General features: G+C 26.3%; 1 protein-coding gene across 11 annotated transcripts in view; it reads right to left on the bottom strand.

Moving 5' to 3' along the window:
• The window catches only part of tmod (tropomodulin), a 63,772-nt gene that overhangs the window by 25,439 nt on the left and 11,187 nt on the right, over nucleotides 1-27,146 (bottom strand). The window contains exons 1-3 of one of the 11 annotated variants that reach the window (XM_089175659.1): nucleotides 19,275-19,324; nucleotides 18,901-18,956; nucleotides 18,049-18,460 (exon numbers count right to left, since the gene is read on the bottom strand). The exons of 8 other annotated variants lie outside the window; for them this stretch is intronic. In XM_089175659.1, coding sequence (XP_089031785.1) covers nucleotides 18,049-18,153 — 105 coding nt within the window. In that variant the 5' untranslated portion in view covers nucleotides 18,154-18,460; nucleotides 18,901-18,956; nucleotides 19,275-19,324. Of the gene's footprint in view, nucleotides 1-8,924; nucleotides 9,064-18,048; nucleotides 18,461-18,900; nucleotides 19,325-27,146 lie in introns of those variants that run through there. 2 more of the 11 variants (XM_015320257.2, XM_089175660.1) reach the window with 2 other exon arrangements.

Genomic DNA, 27,146 nt, shown 5'->3' with positions numbered 1-27,146 from the left:
CTTCGTCGAAGCTATAGCTGTCGTCGTAGCCTCGCTTTGACATAATCGGCCTGATAAATCGATGCTTCCTCAAGGTCAGCTCACAAATACACGTAATTCAACGAAATAGAAGAGAAGAAAAGGAAAGAGAAAAGAAGAGACAAAAAATAGAAAAAAAGAACGAATAAGGGTGAAGTTGTCGTCAGGACGTTGGAGATATTGCTGATGATTGGAGGGAAAAAAAGAGAAGGGGAAGGACTAGTGAATTTAGATTCAGGTTTGTTTCTACATATCACAGAACCCTATACGAAACACGGATGGTTTTAATATAATTTTTATAATTTAAAATAATAAAAATATCTCATTGATCAATTAATTAATCAAATGAAATGTGAACAATACTTATGTTTATAAATATGAATGTTATATAATAATGTGAAACAAAAAAGAAAAAAAAATAATAAATTGAAATTTTGAGAATTTATGGAGGCCCTGTGCAAGGCGATTTGCACCACCTATGAATACGAGCCTGTTTCTTAGATTATATTTTGTATTATTTGTCAATGTATATATCCTTTCTATTTCTTTGGGGGGTTTCCACGGTTGTGGGCCGTGGTTTTGATTAGAGGAGAGCTATCGTCGTTTTGTAGCAGTACTAGCGGCGACAGTATCAAAAATAGACCGAAGCCTCTCAGCAGGCTGGCACATTACCAACAGTCTATACTTGGACATCACCGCGCCATGATTATTTATAGCGAGCACGAGCGCGGCCACTGGCCTTCTCGCGAACTAACTAGCCGGCACCAAAAAACCATCCAACACCGGACCGCCGCCCGTGACCTAGGCCCGCATTAATAATGACTACATCCCTGTCCAATTTAAATTTTACTTTCCCGCCTAATTCAAATACCGTTCCGTAACTAACTTAACGTTCCTTACCCTCACCCTTCTTCTAAGAATAAAATTTGCGCTTATCATTTCTTTTTCCTTTTTTCTTTTTGTGCTTTGTTTTTAGCCATTTTTAACCCATTGTTATTATCTAATATTGTATATTCGTGAAAATTATTATAACGGGTGATTTTTTTGTTTAATAAAAGGGTCGATAGAATTTTAACTCGTTACTTTTAACTACCATTCGTTACGGTATAATTTTGGCGCGAGTTATCTTCTTCTCGTTTTATAGGAATTCAAATCGTCAAATTGTTATAAAACGTTCATGGTGTTCTCTTTTTCTTTTTTTGCATAGACCATGAGATATATAGGTCGCACTTTTTTCGATTAATTAATTATATTATTTTTGTATTTCTTTCCTTTTTGATTTTAACACTAGATATACCACCATTTTCAGTATACCTATTTCTACCACACTAGTCAAAATGACTGGTGTATACAAAAAAAAAGTGCTTTTTGAGGCTTCCAGTCATTATTTACTCTTAAAAAATAACAAAAAAAATGTTGAACAATAATAATTTTAATAGATAAATGGATTTATAATTTTCAAAATGACTGGTCTGATAAATCTAGTGTTAATAACAAATTAAAGTCAAATAATAAGAAGTAACGTTAGTAATTTATTTTTAATCGTATATCATTTATTTGTTTATTTTTTCTTTTTTTAATTACTTTATACTAGCATTAGTAAACGTTGTAATTTCATTTAAAAGTTTCGGTCAAAGTCTTCCTACTTCCTACAAAACATTATTCGACCGAATGCCAAGTGAGGAACAGAGTAAACGTCTTGGTATAATTACCGTGTAGCAACTTTTTGGACGAGTGTCAAGAACCAAACCACCGTTCTTTGTTTTCGTTATTAATAGTTAAACGTAAAGTAAACCTCCGTTGAGATGATGCGAGAACGAGGGATGATAATTAATTTCTTTTTTACTATTTTTCTTCTTCTTCTTCTTCTTCTTTATCTTTTATTTTCTTTTTCTCTCTCTTCTTTTAATAAACGAGAAAGACGTCTGCTTTCTTCGAAATCTATCAATAAACATCAACCGTTAACGTTGCCGTACCATTCGAAAGGATATTATTTTAAAAACGCTAATTTCTCTTTCTTTTTTTTTTTTTTTCAATTATTTCAACAACACTATGCAAAAAAATTCGTTGATCTATCTGTTAAGTTAATTTTCCGGAACTCGTGTGATAAAAAGAAAATAAAAAGAAAAGAAATAGAAAATATTTATTATATTAAATATATATTTATGCTATATATGCGTGTAATTAATTACCTAAACTTGTTAATAAGTTTTCCAAGTGAAGACGGATTTTACGATTTCATTTTAAGAAAGTAAGAGCATCGGTATATATTATAGAAAGTCTCGTAAAAATAAGGAAGAAATATTACAATACATATATTTTTTTATTTATTTATGTGCATGCATATCCGACTTTAGTCGGATCTTTGGAATCCACAACATTTACACGTCAAGAGAGAGAAAGAAAAAGAAAAATCGGACAGACATTTTTTGCGTTAGAAAGGCAAACAATTTTTTTCCACGTGATAGCCATCTTCACCTTACATTACATTTGCGTGATGTTATTATATTCATTATACAAATGTGAATAAACATATTTTTTTTAAACTCAAATACTAAAGCATATACATATTTATATTATTATATTATTATAATTATTATAATATTATATATATATATAAGTAAATTATATCATTATTATAATATTATAATTATTATAATTATATTATATTATTATTATTATAATATTATGTATATATATATTTATATTTATAAAAAATGCTACACGCGCGCGAAATAATTTTTCAAAATTAATCTGATCAAAAATAGTTTTTCGTTCTACGTTCTGAGAAATAGAATAAAAATTAGCCTACAGTCTTCAAAAAAAAAAAAAAAAGAAAATAAGATCAATTCAACAACAACAAAAAATACAGAAACGATAATAATTGAATTTTAAATTAAAACCAAAAAACTTTTGTTCTACCAAATATTAAATATTCCAAACGTTAACTAAAAACATATGAGTATGTACGAATATATAAATGCGTGTATGTGTGCGTGTATATTTTAAAAGTCATTGGACTTTTAGCTTGCACCCATTTACCTTGATTCACCCTTTTTTTTGCGTTTCTTATATTTTTTTTTTCTTTTTCTTTTTAAAGTCTGAACCATATAGCGTTTACTTTCTCTCGTGTGTGAAAGAGGGACAGGGGGAGGGGGAGTAAGGAAAACTAATCGTACGGATTTATTAGAGGTTAAAGCCAGGAACTATACATCTGCTAGCGAACGTTCTCCAAAATAAATGCTTAAAGGAAAACGTTGGGGTGTCTGTAAAGCTCGACATTGTAGAAAATGAATGAGCGTACTAAAAATACCCCACCTTTCTCACACGAAGCCCACCGGACATCTTTCTTGGTTCCTTCTAAGTTTTTTTTTTCTATCTCTCTTTCTCTCTCTCCCCTCTCTCTCTGTCTCTCTCTCTGTCTCTCTCATTTTTTCCTATTTTTCTTTCTCTTTCTTTTTTTTTTTTTATTATTCATTTTTGTTCATCACGTATTTAGCCGTGAACACGGGGGCGTTGCCATTTTATGGTTCATTGTCCTTCATGGTCTCTCGTCTTGTCCTGTCTTGTCATTTTGAAATCGTAAAAAAAAAAAATTCCTTTTACCTCCCCCCTTTAACCCTGCCTCATAAAACTGATTTTTATTTTTATTACTAGAATGATCTGGTCACACGTGTGGTGACTGTGGCTTTGTTATAAAATGTTGATTTAATATTAGGGGAAATCGGAAAGTAATGTGTCGTTTCTACACATGTCAATTTTTATATTTTAATCAAAAACTGATTGATTTTTTATCGGATTTTATCGTTATAATCAAACAAATATACAACGTTAACATTATTGGAAATTTTGTTGAAGTTAATTAAAATTTTTTTTTTATTTATATTTGTTCTTTCAAATGTATATATACATCATAAGTTAAAAAAAAAACTTAGAGAAAATATTTGAAAACTTTGTCGATTACGTACACACGAATATTGTTTAAACAACAAAATTACAAATAATTTCTCTTTAATTTGTTCTGTATGTGTATATATATGTGTGTGTGTGTTTGAGTACAAAGTCGAATAGAAATTTGATTACTAAACGACACCTACTGCAACTTGTCGCATAGCAAAATGCAAAGTTAATGCACATAGCATTGAGATGTTGCAACGAATGCATCTAGCAAAACATTGGCGTGGATGGGAGAGGGTGAAGGGGGTGAAGGGGGTGAAGGGGGGGACGTGGAGTGGAGATGTCTATCTCATTGGTATTTGAGGTCATTGTGGAAATATTTTCAACGCGTCATTACCATCTAGAACCGTTCACGCTTCATTTTCTTCTTCTTCTTTTTATTTTTTATTTTTTTTTCTCATTTTATTACTATCTATAATACTTTTCCTAATACTCGTTATTGTTAATTGATATTAAAAAAAAATAATAATAATCATTTATTGCGTCTACAGGCAATTACGCGTTAAATCTTAATACGTCAATGTAAAATTAATTTTAAATTTGTCAAGGTAATATCTAGAAATAAATTATACGATAAGTGTGTCGAAGTTTTAATAATATTGACTATATATATATATATATATTTAGTATATATTTGTGTGTGTGTGTATATATATATGTATATTATAAATAATAATAACGTCGTTTATTTTGTATTTTCTTTGTTTTTTTCTCTTTCTAACGGTAAAATGCATTAAACGTTGCAGAAAACGACTAACGTTGCGTCATTAGTTAGCGTTTATTTGGTATATGGAACACATACATACTTAACTAGATCAAATTTATCCTAATCGATATATCTGTTTACAATTGAACTATTTTACTATTTCTAATTTTATAATATATATGTTTGCAAAAATTATAAAATATAATTTATCATTTGTCTTCTTTTTTGTTTTTGTTTTTATGTGATTTTTAATTTAACATTTGTATTAAATATTATTATTATTATATTATATTATATTCATTAATATTATATTATTTATAAATCTTTCATTTAATAATACGTTTAATCTAAACGATACTTTTAACGATAATGGAAACGATAAACACGTATCTCAAGAGGATGACTTATTTACTCTCGTGTTATATTTTTTTATTAGAAAAAGAAAATAATAAAAATAAAAATATAAAATATAAAATATAAAATAAAAATCAACACCATTAGAAACGAATCGTGTGGCTTTGTAATATCACTTGGTAGAAATCGGTAATTCAATATTCCTTTCGATGCTTATTGCGTGCAAAGAAGTAATAATATCTTTTTTTCTATTTTTCCCCTATTATTTGAAAACTAGTTCAACGAAACTATAAACTCTGGGGTTTTTTCTTTTTTTTTTTTTTCTGAACAACCCAATATATAGATTGTATATTATAATTCAATATAATATAATTGAATTACTATGATTGGTTATTATTTATTATAACGAAATAATCATATAAATGAATTGAATGAAATGATCGTAATATTGGTTATAAATTACTGTTATAACAGTACTCTCCTAAGTTCGATACAGTTTTGTAAGAAAACTGTTACTTTGGCCGTGAATCTTATGTATAGGAAAAGCATTACCGCGAAACGTTACGCTACCATAAGTCCGACATTTTAACAAGCGTTAAACGGTAAATGAAGTTTTTAAAACCATCGGTCACTAAATACGTTTTTAAAGATTTTTCTCAGAGGTTTAATAAACTCTCATTCGAATGAGATTATCATCGTCTTTTTCCAAATATTTCAATTATTCTTACTTTTAATTTAAATAATAAAAAACGTGTCACAGAAATGTGACTACTAATTTAATGATAATTCTTATAAAAATTGAATCAAATAATAATAGTTAGAATTATCAATTACGTATGTTTGTTTTGAAGAGATTTATTTGATATCTGTTTTATTAACGTATTATCGTTAATTAAATAAAATTGTTTATCAGTATTATTTCATTATCTTCATAAATAGAGATAGTTTTAATGTAAAAGATTATATATAGATTTATTCTTTTTTTGTTTCTTAAATAATAGGAATAATACAGTCTATACAATTGTATTTTGTGTCAATGTACTAAATAGTAAAATCCAATATTTGTTTGTATTTATAGAAACTGTGTACTAAACTACAAGTATTTTATTCTTTTTAATATTACTGAAACAAATTATTATTGTAATGAATAATAATTGTTTGCATACAAGTGTAATAAAAATCAATTCATTTTACTGAAAAAATATTTCTAGAAACAGTATACTACACTACTAATATTTTATTCTTTTTATATAGAATTATTGCTAAAACAAATTATTATTAATATGAAATGTAATAAAAATCGATCTATTTTATTTAATAAATAAACATACTTAGACTACACACACACACACACACACATATATATATATATATATATAATTTCCAAGTGACCCTTTAGAATGGGAATCTCTTAATCTGTATACAAACAAATTCTTAATGGCATCGTGCCAAAGCTCGTAGGAATGATAATGAGAGTCGGCCTCGAAAACTCTTGAGAATTGTGAAAGTACATTTTACTCGTATACGCTTCTACATACATGTGTAAACATATAAATACACATGTATATATACATACATAGATATACATATCGATCGGAAGTCCGTCTTTCATATGGGTTATTGTGTCGTCTTGTGGTTGACGTTCGGATCACGGAATGAAATGGTAAAAGTAAGTCTCGAAAGAGCTTACATATACATATATATATATTCCATTCGCATAAATTTCATTTAGCAAGTTTCTACAGTTAAGAATAAAACAACACGTATGTTTTATTTTTTAGTTGCATTCGATGAAAACCCCGTTGTACAATTTTGTCATGCACGTTACCTACAATATATATATATATATATATATATATATATATATATATATATATATATATATATATTATTATTGTATATAAATATATATTATATTTATTTCTATCTCACCTACATTCTGAAATATTGCACGCGTTTACTATATCACGTTACTCTCTCTCTATACTAATTTGATAACCGTAACGCGCGTGTAGTTTGAAGCGTAACGCGGTTATCGCGTTTCGTTTTGCATCCGTCCCTCGAACGTAACTTCACACATTATCAAAATTGTTAACGGTGTGATGTATGTATGTATGTGTGTTTGAGGGGTGGGGTGGAGGAAAACGGATTTTGTTTATTTGACAGAAGAATCGTCATGATTTGATTATTTGTTCGATCGTTTGAAAAATATTCCTTTTTTATTATTGTTCTTTTTTTCTCTTCTTCTTTCTCTTTCTTTGTCTATCTGTTTGTCTTATTGTTTTAAACGTGCATTTCAATCGTACGTTACTCGCGAATCGATTGCGTGTCGCATAAAATAAATCAACGAGCACAGACGGAAATACACATTGGTTTACAGTGAGTGTTGTGTGTTAGGATAGGTCATTGATCGATGAGAGTGTTACGTGTAAGCATATATGATGATCATTCTTAGAAATATACTACGTGATTTAATTCGTACGATCTTCTTCATTTGCCTTTTTGTTTTTTTTAATATATTCATTTGACGCACGTAACACGAGAATTTTCTTTTAAAGTCTTTACAAAAGAAATAAATAAATAATAATAATAATAATAAAAGTAACAGTACTATAATAATAAATTATACATATATAAATATAAATAAAAAAAATGAATATAATAAAATATTAATAAATATATGTAATAATAATATAATAAATTTAACATAATAATTAATGCAAAAATAATATAAAAATATAATATAAATGTAATTCATAATAAATATATAAATATAATAGATACTATAATATATTAAATATTATATATATATAAATATTTTATTATATTTATATAATTTATTATACAATTATAATAATTCTTTTTATTTAATATATAATAAATTAATAAATAATTAATAATAATGTATATAAAAGAAACCTGTATTAAATTTTTAATGAACACACATCATTTTTTTCTTTTTTAAAATAGAACAATTCTATCGATAGAAATAATCTAAAGAATTATCATATTTCATAGTTATTGTTTGAAACATTGTATAATAACTGTAAATAATTATAATCATTGATTCGTTATCAGTCATCTTTTTATATATATAGGAAGTAATTATCAACGCTGTTATTGAATAATCGAAAATAGTATTATATCTTGTGCATGGTTTATTCGAACATCAAAATGAATGAATTATTCGTCTGGTTCGATAAGTGCTACAATGTATCCATCATCAATGAGGAAAAGGGTGGGAAAAGGGAGGAGAGGGAGGGGAAGGGCTTTAATCAAGCGTATCAATTGGATCGTTCATGAAGGGAGGATAGTGGAATTTAATTAAATTCGACAATTTATGGAAGAATTTATAAGATCATATTTTGGGTTGGTTTTAAATGAGAGAGAAAGAGAGAGTGTTATCATAGTCATTTGATTCAGATCTATACGATTGATGTATATAACACATAAATGAGAAATAATAGTAATAGTACAATTATAATATATGTGCCCATAATTATGAAAGTGGTCTAATGGTAAGTCAAAATTAAAAAAAAATGTTATGGGTTTTTTAAAAAATGGTAATCAGTTTTTTTACACGTTAAATTAAATTAATTCAATTTAATGTTAACAATATTGTTAAAAATAAATCGTTAGATAGTTTTTGTTATTTTAAATCAATATTTAAAATAATATTTATATTCCTAATTAAATAATAATTGATATTTTAAATTACAATTCTATATAATTATAGAATTCATATAGTATTCAAATCGTAACATCTTTAAATATAACAAAAGACATATAACTTAAAACACTTTCATAATTATGTTCACATATATAAAACACAAATAGATATAAAAAGCAAAAAAAACATTAATAAAAAGTAAACGATATTTTTACTCACGTAAATAATATAACATCCAACCAATGTGGCAGAAAAAAAAAGAAAACAAATCGACACAAAAGAATTAATTCGATGATTCCAAGAAACTTTTTAAATGATAAATTTTTTAGTATTAACACTAATTCTTTCAATTTTTTTTTTTTTTAATTAAAATAATTATCAATGATGATAAAGTAAGTAAATAAAAATAATATGAGTAATTCAAAATGACAGATGAATATTCTTCAGTAGCTGAAGTCTTACTAAACGACTATGACTTTCGTTCAGAGTTTGTAAGCTGGAAACCTTCTACGAGAGTGAGCAGAAGAAGAAGAAGAAGAAGGTATAAACCAATGGAAAAAGAGAAAGAGAGAGAAAGAAAGGGAGAGAGAGAGAGAGGATATCCTATCACACCACGATACTAACTAACAAAGGTAAAATCTTTAGGAAAGATACGACTCCTCACCTGTTCTACCTTTGTTCGAGAACTTCATATATAATACATACTTTCACTCCTCTTTAAGAAAACCTTCCTCCACCTTTCCTCAGGGATGACGGGAAAAGTGTAACCTTCTTTTCTTTTTTCTTTTTATTGGAATTTTCATTCTAACAAAATTCTATTTTTTTTTTCAATTTATAATAATAATTATATTATTATTATTAAAAAATAATATAAAATAATAGGTACCACTACTATACACATATTGCATATTACTAATATATATCATATTTTAATATTATATATATATTAAATATAATATATTAAACATAATAAAATAAATTATTATTACTAATATACAATATTGTAATATTTTACTTTGTATATTAGTAATACTTTATTATTAAATAATTTATTTTGTTTTATATAAATAATTAAAAGAATAGGTACCACTACTATACAAATATTGCATACAACAACTCACATTCAAATATTTATTATTGTATATTAATAATATAATATTTTATAACTAAATTAATTTCTAATTTTATAATCTCTTATTTGTTTACGATTGAGTGAGTGTCTATATATGTTATATAAATAAATAAATAAATAAATAAATAAAAAATACTTATCCAATTAAACTTAGGGTTAAACTAAGACTTAAGAAAATAAAAAAGAAAAATAAAAAACAAAAAATTAGAAAACGTATAAAGGTTAGTTAATTAATTGCTTTATTCCAAATATATAAACTAGTTAGATACTTATACGTGACACTTGTTAGATATTAGCATAAATTTGAAACCGGTTATCACTATTCTACCTGTTAGTACAAACTCTTTTTGCTATGTTATGCAACACTTAACGAAAAACCTGTCTAGAATAATTAATTATTGTTATTTCTTAACATTTCAAATATATTTATCCAATTTCAAATATATATAAAAATAAAAACTTTATACACAATTACATTTCTTTTATTTTCTTGTTTGTTTACATCTTTAGAATGATTATATCTATCCTGATGTAATAATTTAGTTTTTTTTTTTTTATGAGAAAATTTGGAATTTTATTATGTCGGTGGATAAAAATAAATGGCTGCAAACAGAAAAAAAAATAAAAAGAAATGAAAAAAGCTCGTATAAAATATAAAGATCGTTTGTGTTGTATTCACGTAACGGTATAATCGTGATTATGATGACATCACTTTCCAAGATCGTAGAGTGATATCATTTTGATCATAAAAAGTCAATCGTTTGTTTACTCGTGTTTAACTCGAAGAAAAAAAAGTAAAAAAAAAAGAAAAGAGAAGTCATTAATTTGATACTTAAAAGAAACAATTTATCATCTTTATCTCATAAAAAAAAAGATATAATCTGTAGTAGATATATCAATAATATTAATAATCAAGGAATATAATAATAATTCAATATAAATGTGTAATAAAAATGATGAATTAAATATGAATTCATTAAAATGATCAAAAAATTATTTATTTATCATTAATTATATATATAATATTATTGTGTTATTAATATATATTATATTAATGTATTATTATGTTAATGTGTATTAATAGCGAGTGCTTTAAAGTTAATATTATATAATAACTAATTATAATAAATAATTATATAATATTAATATAATATATAATATAACATATAATTTAAATATAATATAAAAAATATTAAAATAATATAATATAAATAATATTGTATGTTATAATGTGCAAGTAATATTACATTAATGTGTATTAATATCACATAAAAGTTAATATAATATATAATATAAATGTATTATATAAATATAATAGAAAAAAATATATAAAATAAATTATATATATAAAACTATGAGAGAATATAATATTAATTATGATAAGTTTGTAAAGTGTTTCGCGAATAATTTTTCTTGACGATAAATAATAAAAAGAAAAACAATATGTTTAATGGAAAATTAATGACCATTGGTATATATTTATGCGAACGAGGTCATTGATTATAATTGGATCGAGTTGAGAGTAGGAAGAAAAGAAGAAGGGCAGAATGAAAGTTTAATTTCTCTATCCTTTTTCTTTCTCTTTTTCTTTCTCTTTTTCTCTTATTTGACTTTGACGTTATTCGAATGTGTATCATACAATTGAGTATGATAGCAATCTCATTCGTGGTCTCATACTATTTGATTCGATTCCAACATTCCAACGATGTTCTTGGTGCATAGATATTTCCTTCGTCCTTGAACTACTTATGCTTATTATTCATTATTCTATTGAATGATATTCGTTAGATTATTCATTTGTTTTATACACGTAGGTTATGCATTTTCTATTGGATAATGAGAATTACTAAATGAAGGATTAATATCTTTTAAGTGAATTCGTTTAAACGTCAAATTCAATAATCTGTGCATTATAGGTAAACAGGATTATCAATTTAATTGGGCATAAATATATTATGTTAATTTAGGTATATATACTTTTGAATTAATATATTTAAAAAAAATAAGAATTATGATAATATTATTTAATTTATTTGAAATTATGTTTATTTAGTTTAAATTATATAGTATTTGTAAAGTAAAATTAATAGAGAAAATAATAATAATATAATATAATTATCAATTAGCATATTTATATGTTAATTAAAGTGTACGTTTGAATTAATATATAAAATTATTAGAGTAATATTACAATATTAGTTTAGTTTGTAATATTATTTAAAAAATATATATATATTATTTACGTACTACGTAATAGTAGTAGTTTGTACTAACTATACCTACATATATACAGTACATATTACATATACACACTGTTCTGTGTCATATCTTTTTCTCTTTGATAGCAACCTTTCGTACGCAGCTGGTATGCTTTATTTTTTCATCACGTTTATATAGCATCAATATTATTATTGGCCACTGCGATGAATCTCTTTTGCTAAATCGTGAATTTTGCGCCACGCGCTTTTTTTTCGGTACGTTGAAAATTGTTCAGTGTGAGTTAGTTTTTCGTTCTGGTTAAAACAAAAAAAAATTGTATATATAGTATATATGTATTTAATTCTTTTTTTTTTTTTTTTTTGAATGTTATACGATTCGTATATGGGTCAGTCTTGTTTTTATCAGAAAGGTTGGAAAGGTGGGGTTATGTACCGACAACCCGTATATGGGTTACTGATAACGAAAGGATTAACACTTATATTTATCCTATGTTTATTTTCAGTTAGCTAAGGTTATTTTATTTGAATTTAATTTTTTTTTCATTAATTTAATTTATATTTAATTTAATTTAATTTAATATTAATGAATTTTGTAATTCCTTTATAATCTTTCATATTGTTTATTATTCGATGAAAATTAATGACGATAATTTAATATTTTAATAATTATAAATTAAAATGATTATAATTAAATGATAATAAATACAATTAAATTAATAAATTATATTTTTCCTATATAATATTTCATATTATGAATTAATTCGTTCGTTTGACAAAAATAAATTCCAACAATTTAACTTTACAATAATTATAAATTAAATATAATTATAATTTGATTATACTAAATAACAAAATATAATTAATAAACTTTACTTTTATTCTTTTATAATTTATACAAATTAAAACCCTTTTTTAGTTGAACAAAAATAAATTCTGACAAATGATAAAAACACCAAATTATAAATTCAATACTTTTTGCAAAAGGATTAAGAAACGTAAAATAATTTTATCTTTAAAATAGGAAACGAATCAGAAAAAGTAGTAGTAGAAGAAGAAGAAGAAGAAGAAAAAGTAGAGACAAAGAACGTGTTATAAATCGAAAATGGATGCTTTCATTTAACACAAGCATGGATAAATAGAACATGAAATTTGCTTATACTATAGTTTGACAGGGGCATTGAGTGTTTCTAGATTTATCGTTTTGAAAAGTTTCTAAAGTAGAATCAGAGCTTTGCGTTTAATTTAAGACTACGAAAAGTGGATTTTGTAGATTTAAATTTCGACACCCCTTAATTTTCTTCCCTCTTCATTTACCCCCTTTCTCTTTCTCTCTCTCTCTCTCTCTCTCTCCCTCTTATCTATTTCATAAATAAACATTTGAAAATTATTTATGATGTTTCTATTTAAAATAACTCGTATTAAACGTAGAAAGAATAGAAAAGATACGTAAAATACGTTGTTGAATTAGATTTTGAAAACAACCGATGTAGAAAACATCGCTGACAACTAAACCACCCACCCATTTATCCATCCATCCATCCATCCATCCCCGAACGTCTAAAATCGGAAATCGTAAAGCGTTCAGGGATTTTCATAGTTCTCACAATAGAATCATGTTTTAGGAATATCATCGAATTCAACTGGATGCTCGAAACGATGTCGTTTACCTCGGTTCTCGTACGAGTTTCTACCCGTGGTTTATGTTGCATTTAACGCACGTTCACACTTCTATATATATGTATATATATGAATATATAGTACGTAAAATATGGTATATAATGTATATGCATGCTAGGTAAAATGTATATACAATACGTAAAGCCGAGTAGACGATTTTGGAACGGATATTCATAGAAACGTTTCGATCTAAAACTATATTTTAATAGTTATTTGCTATTTGCTATTTGCGATTTGCAATACGGTTATAATATATTTTCTTATTGGATATGTGATTTATTATGCGTTTCATTTATTAACGTATTTATATTAATATATTGAATATTTGTTTATTAAATGGGAGTATAATAAAAAGAAAAATGAAAATATTATATATATATATATATATAATAGTTTTGTCAATTTGGCGCAATATTTGTTTTAATATTAGAAAATGATTAATAATTATTTGTATATATTTAAATTGATGCAACATATTAATTTTAATAAAAAAAGAAATATATATATATATATAGTAAGTTATACGTATATATACTAATTTATATACTAATATAAAATTATTATATATTATAACTTTATACATACTAGTAATAGTATAACTATTACTACTAAACTACTTATACTAAACATATACTATATAATAATATAGTTTATTATTATAATAATATTATTATTATATAAAACAAAACAAAAATAAATGAAAAAGAAACAAAAAAGTAGTTAAATTAAAAAAAATTTAATACAATTTTATAATGCATTACATTTAATATATATATATAAAAAAAACCCTTTACATTATTCATTTTAATTCTTTTAAAATAAAAAATAAAAAATAAAAGTAATTTAGTTAAAAAAAAATAAAAAAACAAATTTATAAGATATTATTTTTAATATAAAAACTAAACACACATACACATACACCCACACACCTGGATAATAAAACGTAGTCAGGTTAAATGATTAATAACACATGCCAGCGTTTAGTTATCTATATGTTAGAAAACATATATATATATAGAAATAAGATAATAAATCATTCTAAAGAATATATAGTAAGACATTGTAAGTAATATATATATATATATAGATGTATATATGGAACTAATAACAGAGGTACAACTGTTAACATGATTTAATCGTTTAAGAAAATGAAACAACGAATAGAATCGATGATGATAGAAAGAGTGAAAGAAATAGAGAAAAAAGTGAAGGAGGGGGGGACAACAGGTGTAGTTTCTCGGTTAAGTTTCTTCTCTATGCCAAATAATAAACGTTTATTTGACTAGAAGATATGGCAATGTGAAATGTGATTATTTGAAAAGATTACGCCTACGTTTAAACCTCAAAATCCAAAGATTAAATTAATGAGATTATAATAGTGACAGTCTTGTCGTGTACCATCCCCACCCTTTTCCAACTCTTCTCCACCCTAAACGTAATAAAACATAAATCATTTCATTTGTTGCATCTGGTTTATTTGAGATAATAATATCTAAACAAAATTTAAAATGAAATAGTTTTTAAATAATTTAATTTAAAACTTTAAATATTTTAATCTTAATATATGAATTAATAATGAAGGGGTTTAATGAAATTGATTATATTTCAAAATTATATAAAATATTATATATTCGTATAACTTAATTTATTATTTTCATAGAAAAATGAAGAGATTTATTTTAGAAAATAAATTCCTTAAATATTATGATATAATAACAAATAATTTTGAAATGGGAATATCAAGGAGTAAAAATAAAACAAATATAAAAAAATGATATGCATCATTACATTGCCTACAAAAAACAGTATCAATTTCTGCAATTTCATTTTTTTCAAATATCTACCATTTACGAGATAAACGCTGGCTAGTAAATCTATGAACACCCTGGATGTGTATATATGTATGATTGATTAATGTTCCTCAGGATAGTTGTAAAGCTACGCCCAGACGTCCTTGTCAGCTTATACAAGTCGTACTTGAAGGTGGGGATTCTTAGCAGAGGCTAAAAAACGGCTCGATTGATCCTCATCGATAAAGGCAAGGGTTGGGAACCCCAAGTGTCTCCTTTCTATAGATCGTTGAGCTTGCCGAATTTCCTCGGTAAGCTCTTCGAAATTGCTCTAATTCGATTTGCTCAAAACCTGGATCCAACAGGTTGTACGGACGGCCCGGGGCCTTAACGATAGACAATACGGATTCAGAAAGGGACTATCGACGATGGGCACGATCAAAAGTATCGTGGCTGCGTTCGACAGAGCACAGACTAAACCCCACAAAGGAAGGAAGGCCAGTAGTGCTCCTGACAACACTAGACGTACGAAATGCTTTTTACTCGGCGAGGTGGGCCAACAGCGTGCAGGTGTTCTCGATATCTGGAACGGACTTGTGAATGGATGCACGAACACGGACTGGAGTTAGCTGTACATAAGACAGAACTACTCTACCTGACAAGACGACGAATAGACATGACGGCTCCCATGATGGTGGGTGCGAACCAATTGCTACCTACTGATTTACTACTTTTTTTGCTACCTACGAAACTACTGATGGCGGTTACCCACTCGATCCTCCTCTACGGGGCCGAGATATGGGGGGACACGATGCGGATTAAGAAATATCGGCTATAAGATATATCAAAAATAGAAAAAATTTTGTAAAGTATGAGATATTTAGTAATAACCATAAAATTATTCTAATTCTATTGTAATAATTTTATTAATTAATTAAGAAAGAAAATAAAAAATATCGTTACTTAAATCAGAAGATATTGACAAATAAAGCTTTGTTCAACAAAAATGAAATATACGCATTATTTTTCACAATATTTAAATAAATATTTGATTAAAACGAAGTAGATTTCTTTCACAACGAAATGTAATCGCAAATACGCAAGGAAGATTTTGCAAGACGTAAAGAAATCAAAATAATAATATAAATAAAAATAATAATAATAATAATAATGATTATATATCTGCGCAAAAAGAAAAATTGAAGATTTTATTTCTCGATAGTTAGAATACAACGTCAGTTGAAAAATAAGAAAAATAATAATGAAATAGTTTGAAGATAAAAGAAGAAGAATAAGAAGAGAAAGGATAGATACGAATGTAAAGATGATTTTCTTGGCATACCAATGGAAACTGAGGGAAACATGTACAAGGTATATTAACCGTCTCTCTGCGATTACTCATTCGCGTACGTTTACGATTTTCATGGCTGTTTATCACGTTTTAAGTTGGAAAAGCAAATCGGCCTTGGGTCCTGGCAACTGGCCTATAAATGCACAGAGGGGTCTATCTTTCTAACTTCTAAAAACGTTCTTAGCAAACATTTCGAATCAAATGTCTCGATCTAGTTATTAGTAACATTTTTCTCCCTACATTTTTTCACCCTTTAATTTTTTGTTTCCAAAAACTTTTCTATCCTTTGAACTTTGTCTCAATAGATTTTGTCTCTCACTGGATTTTTTTCTCCCTATATCTTCCCTATTTTTTGACTTATAAGAATTATTTGGTTTCAGTGTTTTGTTTCGATGTTTGGATTTATTTTTCTTTTCTCGTTTTTTTTTTTTTCAAATTTATTTTATTCGATAAGTTTAATAATAAAAGAGACAAGGAATTTTTGTTATATTATCAAATAGAACTAGATTGAATCGTTTCAGTATTATGAGTATGTCACGTTGGTCGGTCAGTCGTTAAAACTGACTACTCGAAAACGCATTAAATTCGTCATACTATAGTCTAGACTATATCGTACGAAACGAGCGATACTTAACTTCAACTAAAAGGGTATATTATATGCCTTCTGCAGAATAATACTACGAGTTATTAGAGAAGTGTGGTATAGTCGTTACAAAATAATAGACAATAATTAATCCCAATTAAAAATGTTAATAACCATTATATTAATCTCATCATTTATTTTAGTAACTACACAAAATTCTAAAAGTATTTCTAATTATTAAAAATATAAAGTTTTAAAAATTATTATTATAAATATATAATAAATTTTTATATAAAATATAAATATTTATTTATTTAATCAATTTTTATTTAAACATTGTTCTAATCATTAAAGGGCTTCTAAAAAAGGGTCAAACATATTCTCATGGGATTTAGATTATTAGTTTTCTTTTCATTTTCTGGTTTGTTAACTTTTTTTTTTCAACTACACAAAAGGGGTTGTTGAAAAAATGAATTCCCCAGTTTATAATTTAGGAATTTTTCGTATCAAAACTAAGTACGATCTTCTCCTAAACCTTTTCACCAGACATTTGATTTTGAGTATTCGAATATTCGATACTCTAAAACTCACCTCACGTCTAGTTGTAGTTTTACGAGTAGTCGTCGTCGTCCTAGTCATCGAAGAAATATTCTCATGGGGAGAATCCCAATCCTGGAATATCTCCGTGGTCGCCATGATGACTTTTTTTCTTTCTCTTTTTTTTCTTTCTTTTATGTAGAAATCTTTGTCTCTACTCGTAAAGTTCCACTTCGAACTTGTATCGATTATTATTATTTGACTTATTTTACAATATTTAATTGATAACCGTTCTTTCACTGTCTAGTGTTTTTTTTGTTGTTCTTTTCACTAAAATTCACGACGACGTACACTTAACAACAAATTATTCACTTATTGTTAGTTTTTAAAGAACTTTTGTCTTATTTTTAATAACTTTTCTTGTTAGAATATAATTTTTATGATAATATTATAGTCCTTGTCCTTCCTTATTCACAAATTGAACATATTAATTAGATTTAAAGGTGGATAAGGGATGGGAAACAAAGAAACAAAGAAACAAAAACAAAAACCATTAAATTCAAATCATCTAATTTGAATTATTTAATGTGATATTTTACTAAACTATTATTTTATAAATGAAATAAAAATTATATTGAACAAAATCATTAAAATATAATCAATTAATTCATAAAAAAATAAAAAAATAAAAACAAAGAAAATGAATGATAAAGTACAATAAATCTTTGTAAATGATTTATCAAAAAAAAGAAACTTTCAAAAAATCTTTTTTCAAATCTTATTCTCACGTTAGTCCCATAAACATTTTTTTGTAGAAATCAAAGAAAATTGTTACAAAAATTGTTAACCAAAGATACAAACAAACAAACAAACAAAAAACAAAATTAAGTCACAACAAGAACTAACTCAAACGTAATTCTCTTTCTCTCAAGTTGAAAATAATTTAGGATGAACGAAAATTCCTGTGATAAAATGGAAGAGAACAAAAACCAAAAAAAACAAAAAACAAAAACAAAAAACAAGAGAAAAACTATTAAATAATAAAATAAACGATAATAAAAACAATAATGATCGAAACTACGTGATGAAGGAGAGTTGGAGGGGAGGAGGAGGAGGTAAGGGGAGGGTTGTAAGGAGGAAAATAAATGAAAAAAAAATATAATTTAATTGTAATGATGGTGGTAAAATGGGGTTGAAGATGGAATAGAAAAAAAAAAAAATAAATAAATAAATAAAAAAATGAAGGAAAAGTAGAAATTAGAAAAAATTCGAAAAAGCACGCTTATAAAAGAGTAAAGTGTATGCGTGATTGTAGGTGGACCACGCGCGACTGAAGCTTTTCGCGATACTGTAAGCTCTTCCTCTCACTCTCTCTCTCTCTCTCTCTCTCTTTCTATCTCTTTCTCTCTCTTTCTTTCTTATTTTCTATCTCGGTCTCTACCTAGTGTGTCTTTTCTCTTTCCGTCGAGTAACCGATTCCAGAAATACGGAGAAATATGTATAATTAGGACGGTACGAGTAGAGAGGATGACGAAGACGAGATTATACTTCTGTCTCAAGCTAAATCCTTCTTCTTCTTCTTTCATCTGCTTCTTCTTTCTTCTTCTTCTTCTTTCATCTGCTTCTTCTTTCTTCTTCTTCTTCTTCTTCTTCTTCTACTTCTTCTACTTCTTCTTACTACAGATAATTATACTTGTGTTTTCTCATGTGTTTTATATTTATTTTTATTTTTTTCTATATTTTCTTATCTTACATTTGTGTGTATTAATTTTGTTAATTATTTCAGCAATTTTTTTGATGTATAATTAAAAAGGAAAAGACTCGTATATTACAAAATATTACAATGTTTTTTTTTTTTTTACTGTTAAGTGGTTTCTAACGATATCACAAATAATAATAATAATATCGATTGTTTTATTAAATTTAAAAATTTCAATTTATATAGTTATAATAATAAATTAAATATTATAATACTAAATTGAATATATGTTAACTTTGTAATGTGTTAACTTTGGTAAATACCATTCTTATCTGAAGTTAAAATCGTCTGGTTTGGAAATGTTCCCAGTACCCATTAATTACATTTCTTTATATATTTAAACTTCATTAATAAGACAACGTCATAGCTGTTTGATTATTAAAGAAACGCAACAACCAGACGATTGCGTCAAAAGTTTGGACGCATCGTGGTGACGTCAAAAACTTTTACAGGTGCACTACCATCAAATAGTTGGAAAATTTGGAAACATTTACGAACTTTGCTTTTACTTTCATTCGTTCATTTATTCATTCATTCATTCACTCATTCACTCATTCGTTCATTCCTTTTTTTCAAGGTAGTCTATCATTTAGAAAAAAAGGGTCTAGGAGAAATTGTACCTTTCAATCGAAGGACAATAGAAAAAGGGTGAAAACGTTATCGTTTCGAGTTAACTCGCCTACGTCATCACGGATTTTAGGTTGTCCCTTTATGCATCGACCTCGTTCAATGCGTGGGTGGTTACGTAGATGTGTGTGTGTGTGTGTGTTTGTGTGCGTATATGCGTTAGCTTCTCGTTTATCTAAAATAAAGTTCGACAAAGAGTGGAAAAGATAGAAAGAGATAAAGCGACAGAAAGAGAGAGAGACAGAGAGAGACAGAGAGATGACGTGTGGATGGACGACGATTAAGTGGCGCTTACAAAATTTTTTCTTTTTTTTTTTTTTTTTTCCAAAATAGAATTTAACTTCGAGGATGGATTAATAGATCGATTAATCAAAATTTTTTGACACAATACCGAATTTTATCTATGCTATGTAAAACAACGATATCATTTATGTAAATTACATTGTGAATATTGTATTAATTATTAGTAATAAATTATTTAATTAATGTATAATTAATTTCATCGAATGTAATCGAATTATTCTATATTATAATATATATATAGAATATTAAAGAATAATTCATTACGAATAATTATTAATATTTCTTTTATAAACAAATAATTATCGTAATTCCCTAGTCCTTCAAAAAGATTTAATATTTTTATTTTCCCCCTTCAATCTTGCAATTACAATTTTGACTACTCTGAAACATTCTTATCGGTTCTTTCTTGTAACAAGAATTGCAATCTACATTTTGGTCGATCGCAATTGTAATTTGCAAAAGCAAAACAGGACAGATATCGGATCCGTTTGTTTGTGAACAAGCAGAAATAATATTTGGCACGGGAATAGGTTGCATCCGTTTTCCCCGTTTATGCAAGACTTCAGGGAAAATCTTAATACTAGATGATATCTGTTGGCGATTGGTAAACTTGCTTTTTTGCTTTTGCTTTTGCTTTTGCTTTTATCCTTTACTTCCCGAACTTATTCGTATTCCGTGTATCAGACACTTAATATACTACCTTACTTATTTATACTAACATCTTGTTACATTATATTATCTATCTATCTCTTTTTCCCACTTTCCCTCACTCCACCATCTACAATCTTCCTACTTCTCTTTTTCTCTTTTATATATCGTATCTACTTTACTTGCTAGATTATAAATTACCGGCTAATTTATTATTTCTTAGCACAGTTGTGATGCAAAATAATCTTACAATATATTTTTGCCAATTATTATATTCGTTATATTTATTTTTTAAATTATATTTCTCCGCGTTTCTTTTTTCCTTTTTTTCTTTCTATTTTCAAATATAAATTTATAATATTTCATTTTAAATATGATTTATACTATATATCTAAATATAGGTTTATACTACTTAATTTTAAATATAAATTAATAATATTTTTAATTCTAAATATAAATTCCTAATATTTAATTTTAAATACAAACTTATAATATTTAATTATATCTAATTTTCTTTTTTATTTAATAATAAATTAAAAATCATTTTATCTGAATATTCTTGTTGTATTTTTATTATCTAAATATTTTTTCAAATTTATTTTGATTTAATTGATTGATAAATTCATTGTTCGTTCATTTGTATAGTTTGTACGTTGTATTTTTGTATTTACCATTTAACTTTGCAACAGATTTGGATAAAACGATTTAAAATTTGATTGTCGAGTTAGAAGAGACACTTTAGGGATTTTCTTTTTGTCTGTTAACGTCACTCTTTCCGTTTTAGTCTCTCTGTCTCTCTTTTGTGGTCTCTTTTTTTCCGAAATGTCAGACTCCTTTTAAAAGATACTCTCCTATTCTACTCTTCCGCGATTTTAGTCGTGGATGCACACGTGTCATTAATTTCCTACGCCCACCGCCAATTTTCGTTTGGCCTTTCTTTCCTCCTTGCTTCTCACCTCCCCATTCCATCCCTTCTCCCTTTTCCTCCCTCTACTTCCTATATTCATCACCGTTTCGTATAAAAACTCACTTTTGCATTGACCCAGGCCCGAATTACGAAATAGTGGAAAATTTTCTCTGGATTTTCGTAAGACGATGATGCTAAATGAAACTCACGTGGTTTTCGTCAAAATTAAATACGAAATGTTTGTATTAATTCTTATAATAAATGAGTAGATCATAATGATTTATATATATATCATTTATATTTATCTATTTACATAAATGATCGAAGAAAATTTGTTTCTTGGCAAATGTTAAATGTGTTTACACCACGTGCTTTACACGTGGATTAATTTAATCCTCTGACAAGTAAAATTAATTTTAATTTATATTAAAAAAACATAATTTATTTAAATAAAAACGTTTTCTTTGTATTTAATTAATTATTCTTTTACAACAACAAAAATAGAACACAAAATTCGTATAAATTGTATTTCTATTGATTTTCATTACTAAATGATTTGATTTTCTTCAATATTGTTTATTTAATTTAATATAAATATGTATATTGTTTAAGTCGATGAAATTATTATTAAAATTTGAATGAACAGATGGCGGCACCTCTTAGAAGAAACATTATAGTCGGCAGACCTAAAATCATCGAACTAAAGTCCAAACCATCCGTTAGATGGTGTTCAGTATATTGGTAGACTTTCAACTATTTATCTGTTGAGTTCAATGATTAAATGATATTTTAAATAAATCAATTTTATTCCAATACCAAAAAAAATATATACATTAATATATATCTTCTACATATTAATTTCAATCATTTAATTAAACTACATTCACACTACAACGAATGATAAACATTAATATAAAAAAAAAACAAAACACAATATTTTGAAAAATCATTGAAAAGAATTCTTCAATCTAATTGGCTGAACAATTTTTTTTTGGAGTGGGGGTAAAAGTTAGATTTACAATAAATAATAATGAAATTAATATTAAAAAAAAAACAAACAATATTCTGAAAAATCATTGAAAAGAATTCTTCAATCTAATTGGATGAACAATTTTTTTTGGAGTGGGAGGTAGAGGCTAGATTCACAATGAATAATTAAAATTAGAAGGTACTATTCATTACAATGAATAGTAAAAATTAGGAGATCGAGATTTGATTTACAATGAATAGTAAAAATTAATATAAAAAAAAAAAAAAAAAACAAACAATATCCTAAAAAATCATTGAAAAGAATTCTTCAATGTAATTAGCTGAACAATTTTTTTGGAGTAGGGGGTAGAGGTTAAGTTTATAAGAAGATTAACAAAAAAAAAAAATAAAAAGTATAATATTAATGGAGAAATTTCTAATGCCTTTTAATGGAATAAAAATTGTTTTCTTTTTATACTCGTAAGATAGTATTTGAAACGTTAACGCCAGGAGAAGAAAGTTAAATTTATCGAAGTTTCTTCGACGTTGAGCACAGCTAAGAAATAATAACGTCGATCCGGATAGCTGTTAATACGATTATAGATAGTTTCTTACTTCGTCAAGGCCATTTAATTTGATCTATAGAAGAAATGTTTCTCTCATAGTCCAAAATAACGAACATTACGAAGTTTAGAACGATAAATATTCGAATAGTAATACGTAATTACAATTTTAAATGATTATTTATATTAATGATTATACGTTTTATTCAATATTTGTATTATTTTTATTTATTTAATATAAAAAAAATACTTTTTCGAAAGTATTTCAAGTATTTTGTAAATCATTGTTCAATTTTGTATATTTTATATAATATTTTTAAATGAAATCGTGATTTTATAAAATTAAGGGATTTTTCTCAAGAAGGTTGTTTCATTTAATAATTTAATAGATATTTATTTAAATTAAAGTATTTTCATAATAACTATTAAGTTTCGTATAATATTTTATATTTTAAGGTAAAATATTTGTTAAATAGGTTGTGTTATTAAATAAACTAATAAACATTTCTTAAAATATAAATATTCCAAAATGATCACACTGTTAAGTTTAGTGTAATATTTTATATTTCCACATGAAATCGTAATTTTATAGTATGAAGGGACTGTTGTTAATAAAATAGATTGTTTTATTAAATAATGTAACACAAATTAATTTAAATTTAAGTATTCAAATATTAAGTTTCGTATAATTGAGTTTTTAATTATTTAATTACTTTAAATTAATTATTTATTTAATTGAAGTATTCCACTGTTAGGTTTCGTATAATATTTGATATTTCAAATAAAATCGTGTTACATATTTTATGTAATACGTTATATTATAATGTTTAGGGAATGTTGCCAATAAAATAAAATGATTTATTAAATAATCTAACTAAAATTTACTTTAAAATTTAAATATTTTAAAATAATCCTGTTATGTTTCATTTAATATTTTATATTTCCAATTAAAATCATGGGTTTATAATTAAGAACTTGTTGTCAAATAATTTGTCTTATTAAATAACCTAACAAAAATTGATTTCAAGTTTACATATTACAATAAAGTTGACTACCCAAGTGAGATGAAATTTTCCATCACACCCGCCGGCTGTTTTTCGAGTAACCGCGTTATTTTTAAATCTGCCTAAACCCTCCCCCACCTCTTTCAACCACCACCTCCCTCAACTTCTCCCCCGCTGATCTTACACTTCTTCCTATCATCTCTCTTCGTTTCTTATTTCCTTCTGGTTCCTCCAAAAAAAAGAAAAAGAAAAAAAAAATCAGACCTCCCTTTCAACTTACGTCAGAGACAAACGGAACGAATGAATCTGTCTGATTGTTTTTCTTTATCACTGTGTTATGAAAAATGCTCTGTTTAACTCTTCCTTTCTACCGGGTTTTGAAAGTTTTCGATGGTAACAATAACGAAAAAAAAAAAAAACAGAAGAAAATAAAAAACGTAACAATGATTTTTTTCCTTAAATAAAACTCATCAATCTACTTTCTTTCAAACTTTATGTCCAACCAATTAATAAACACAATTAATTTTTCTTTTGTTTCTATTTTACACAGTTTTTTCTTTTTTCGTATCATATTTTTTTTTTTGATACCAATAATAATAATTATAATAATAACAGTGTTGGATTAATGTTTCGATCAATTTGTACGTCGATTTCGTTTACAAAGAGTATAAAAAAGTACCATTCGACAGTACGATGATATATTTGTCCAGTTTTAATCGAGAAAGGGTCGTCATCCAAGTGGGAAAATGAAAAACTAAATTATGAACTGGGAGAAAATTAACGAACAGTTCATCGAATAGATTGCTGATGTTTTTTCATTAACGTTTATACTATATCTATCAAAAGAAGAATAAAAAAAGAATAAAAGAAAACGAAAAGACAAGTTTGTTAAATAAATAAGTCAAAAAAAAATATAATTATTTATACAATAACTATAAACAACGATAATTCAACTAGAATACTGTCAACAAAATGTTACGGTTTGAAATGAAATAATTTCGTATGATGAAAATCGAATAAAAATAAAAATAAAAAAAGAAAGCATACATATACTTTGTTAATACGTATTATTATTATTTTAGTCGCGTTTATTATTTTGTTTTTTATTTTTATTTTTTTTTTTTCAAGAACATATCGTTTCACGTTCAACGCATTTCTTTTTCTTGCTTCTTAACTTACGGTCACTTTGTAAAATTCGTTGAATTAAAAATACGAGATACGTGTGTGCTAGAAAAAGAAAAAGAAAAAGTTAGCGCATGCTGCAAAACTCAAAAGTCTTTTATTTTTATTCATCGATCGAGCCAAACGGTCGATAAACCAATGGCGACTGTTTAAAACAAGCAACCAAGCCAACAACGTCGGGTGTACTGACACCGATGTTTATTACTTTCCCCTTTTTCCTTCATCTATGAGATTAACGGCCCTGGTATAAGCTTCTCGATGAAATAACTTATAAACGAATTTGAGTTTCCCGCCTAGCGTCCATTTTCCCTCCCCCACTCCAACATATTGAACGAATTGAACATAGCCGAACGTTCTTAATCAAATGCATTGAAAATATTTGTAGATAATTTTATTATTTTATGTATTTAATCATTATAATATATTCCTTTGACAAAATAATTAAATAATTTTAACAATAATAATCATAATAATTATGATAATAATTTATTAATTGAATAAATTATGAATTTATTTAAAATTTACGGTTAAATTTTAATTTAATTTATTTAAAACAGAAAAATGTTAATTTAAATACGAATTTATCTCAAATTAAATTCTTTCTTAAATTTTTCATCTTATTATCTATTAATTTAATAAATAATAAGATAAGAATTTGAAGAAAGAATTTAATTTGGGATAAATTCGGATTGTGTTAGAATTGTACATGGATAGACAGATAGATAGATCAGATAGATAGATAGATAGATAGATAGATAGATATGTGTTATTTGCACGAAATCGAAATTAGCACTTGCAAGGACAATGACTCGTCCGTTTCGGGAGTATACGATGCGGCACGCCTTCGATGTAAGCCTGAGACAGCTGCCGGTAATTCGTTATACGTTATATTGGCGTCCATGCGCCATTAGGGTGAACATTAAAATGGGGATATATTCTAAGGAATTCTTTTTCAAACAATTATGTGTTATAATGCAATCTTTAGATGAATTTTACAAATTCATAGAATCGATCATACACCGCTCAACAATTTTTTCTTCCATTTTCTTCGGAAAGGTTCGTTACTTAAAAACCATGGATCCATGGAAACCAATGAGTGAGAATAAAGAGACTCAACGAGAGAGAGAGAGAGAGAGAAAGAATCAAAAAGAAAAAGAAAAAAAAACAAATGTGTGCAGATCACACACGGT

The sequence above is a fragment of the Polistes dominula genome, unplaced genomic scaffold, assembly GCF_049000335.1.
Source record: "Polistes dominula isolate Pdom_NZ unplaced genomic scaffold, Pdom_raw_medaka contig_17, whole genome shotgun sequence".
Taxonomy (NCBI): domain Eukaryota; kingdom Metazoa; phylum Arthropoda; class Insecta; order Hymenoptera; family Vespidae; genus Polistes; species Polistes dominula.
This window is presented reverse-complemented; position numbering and strand designations above follow the sequence as displayed.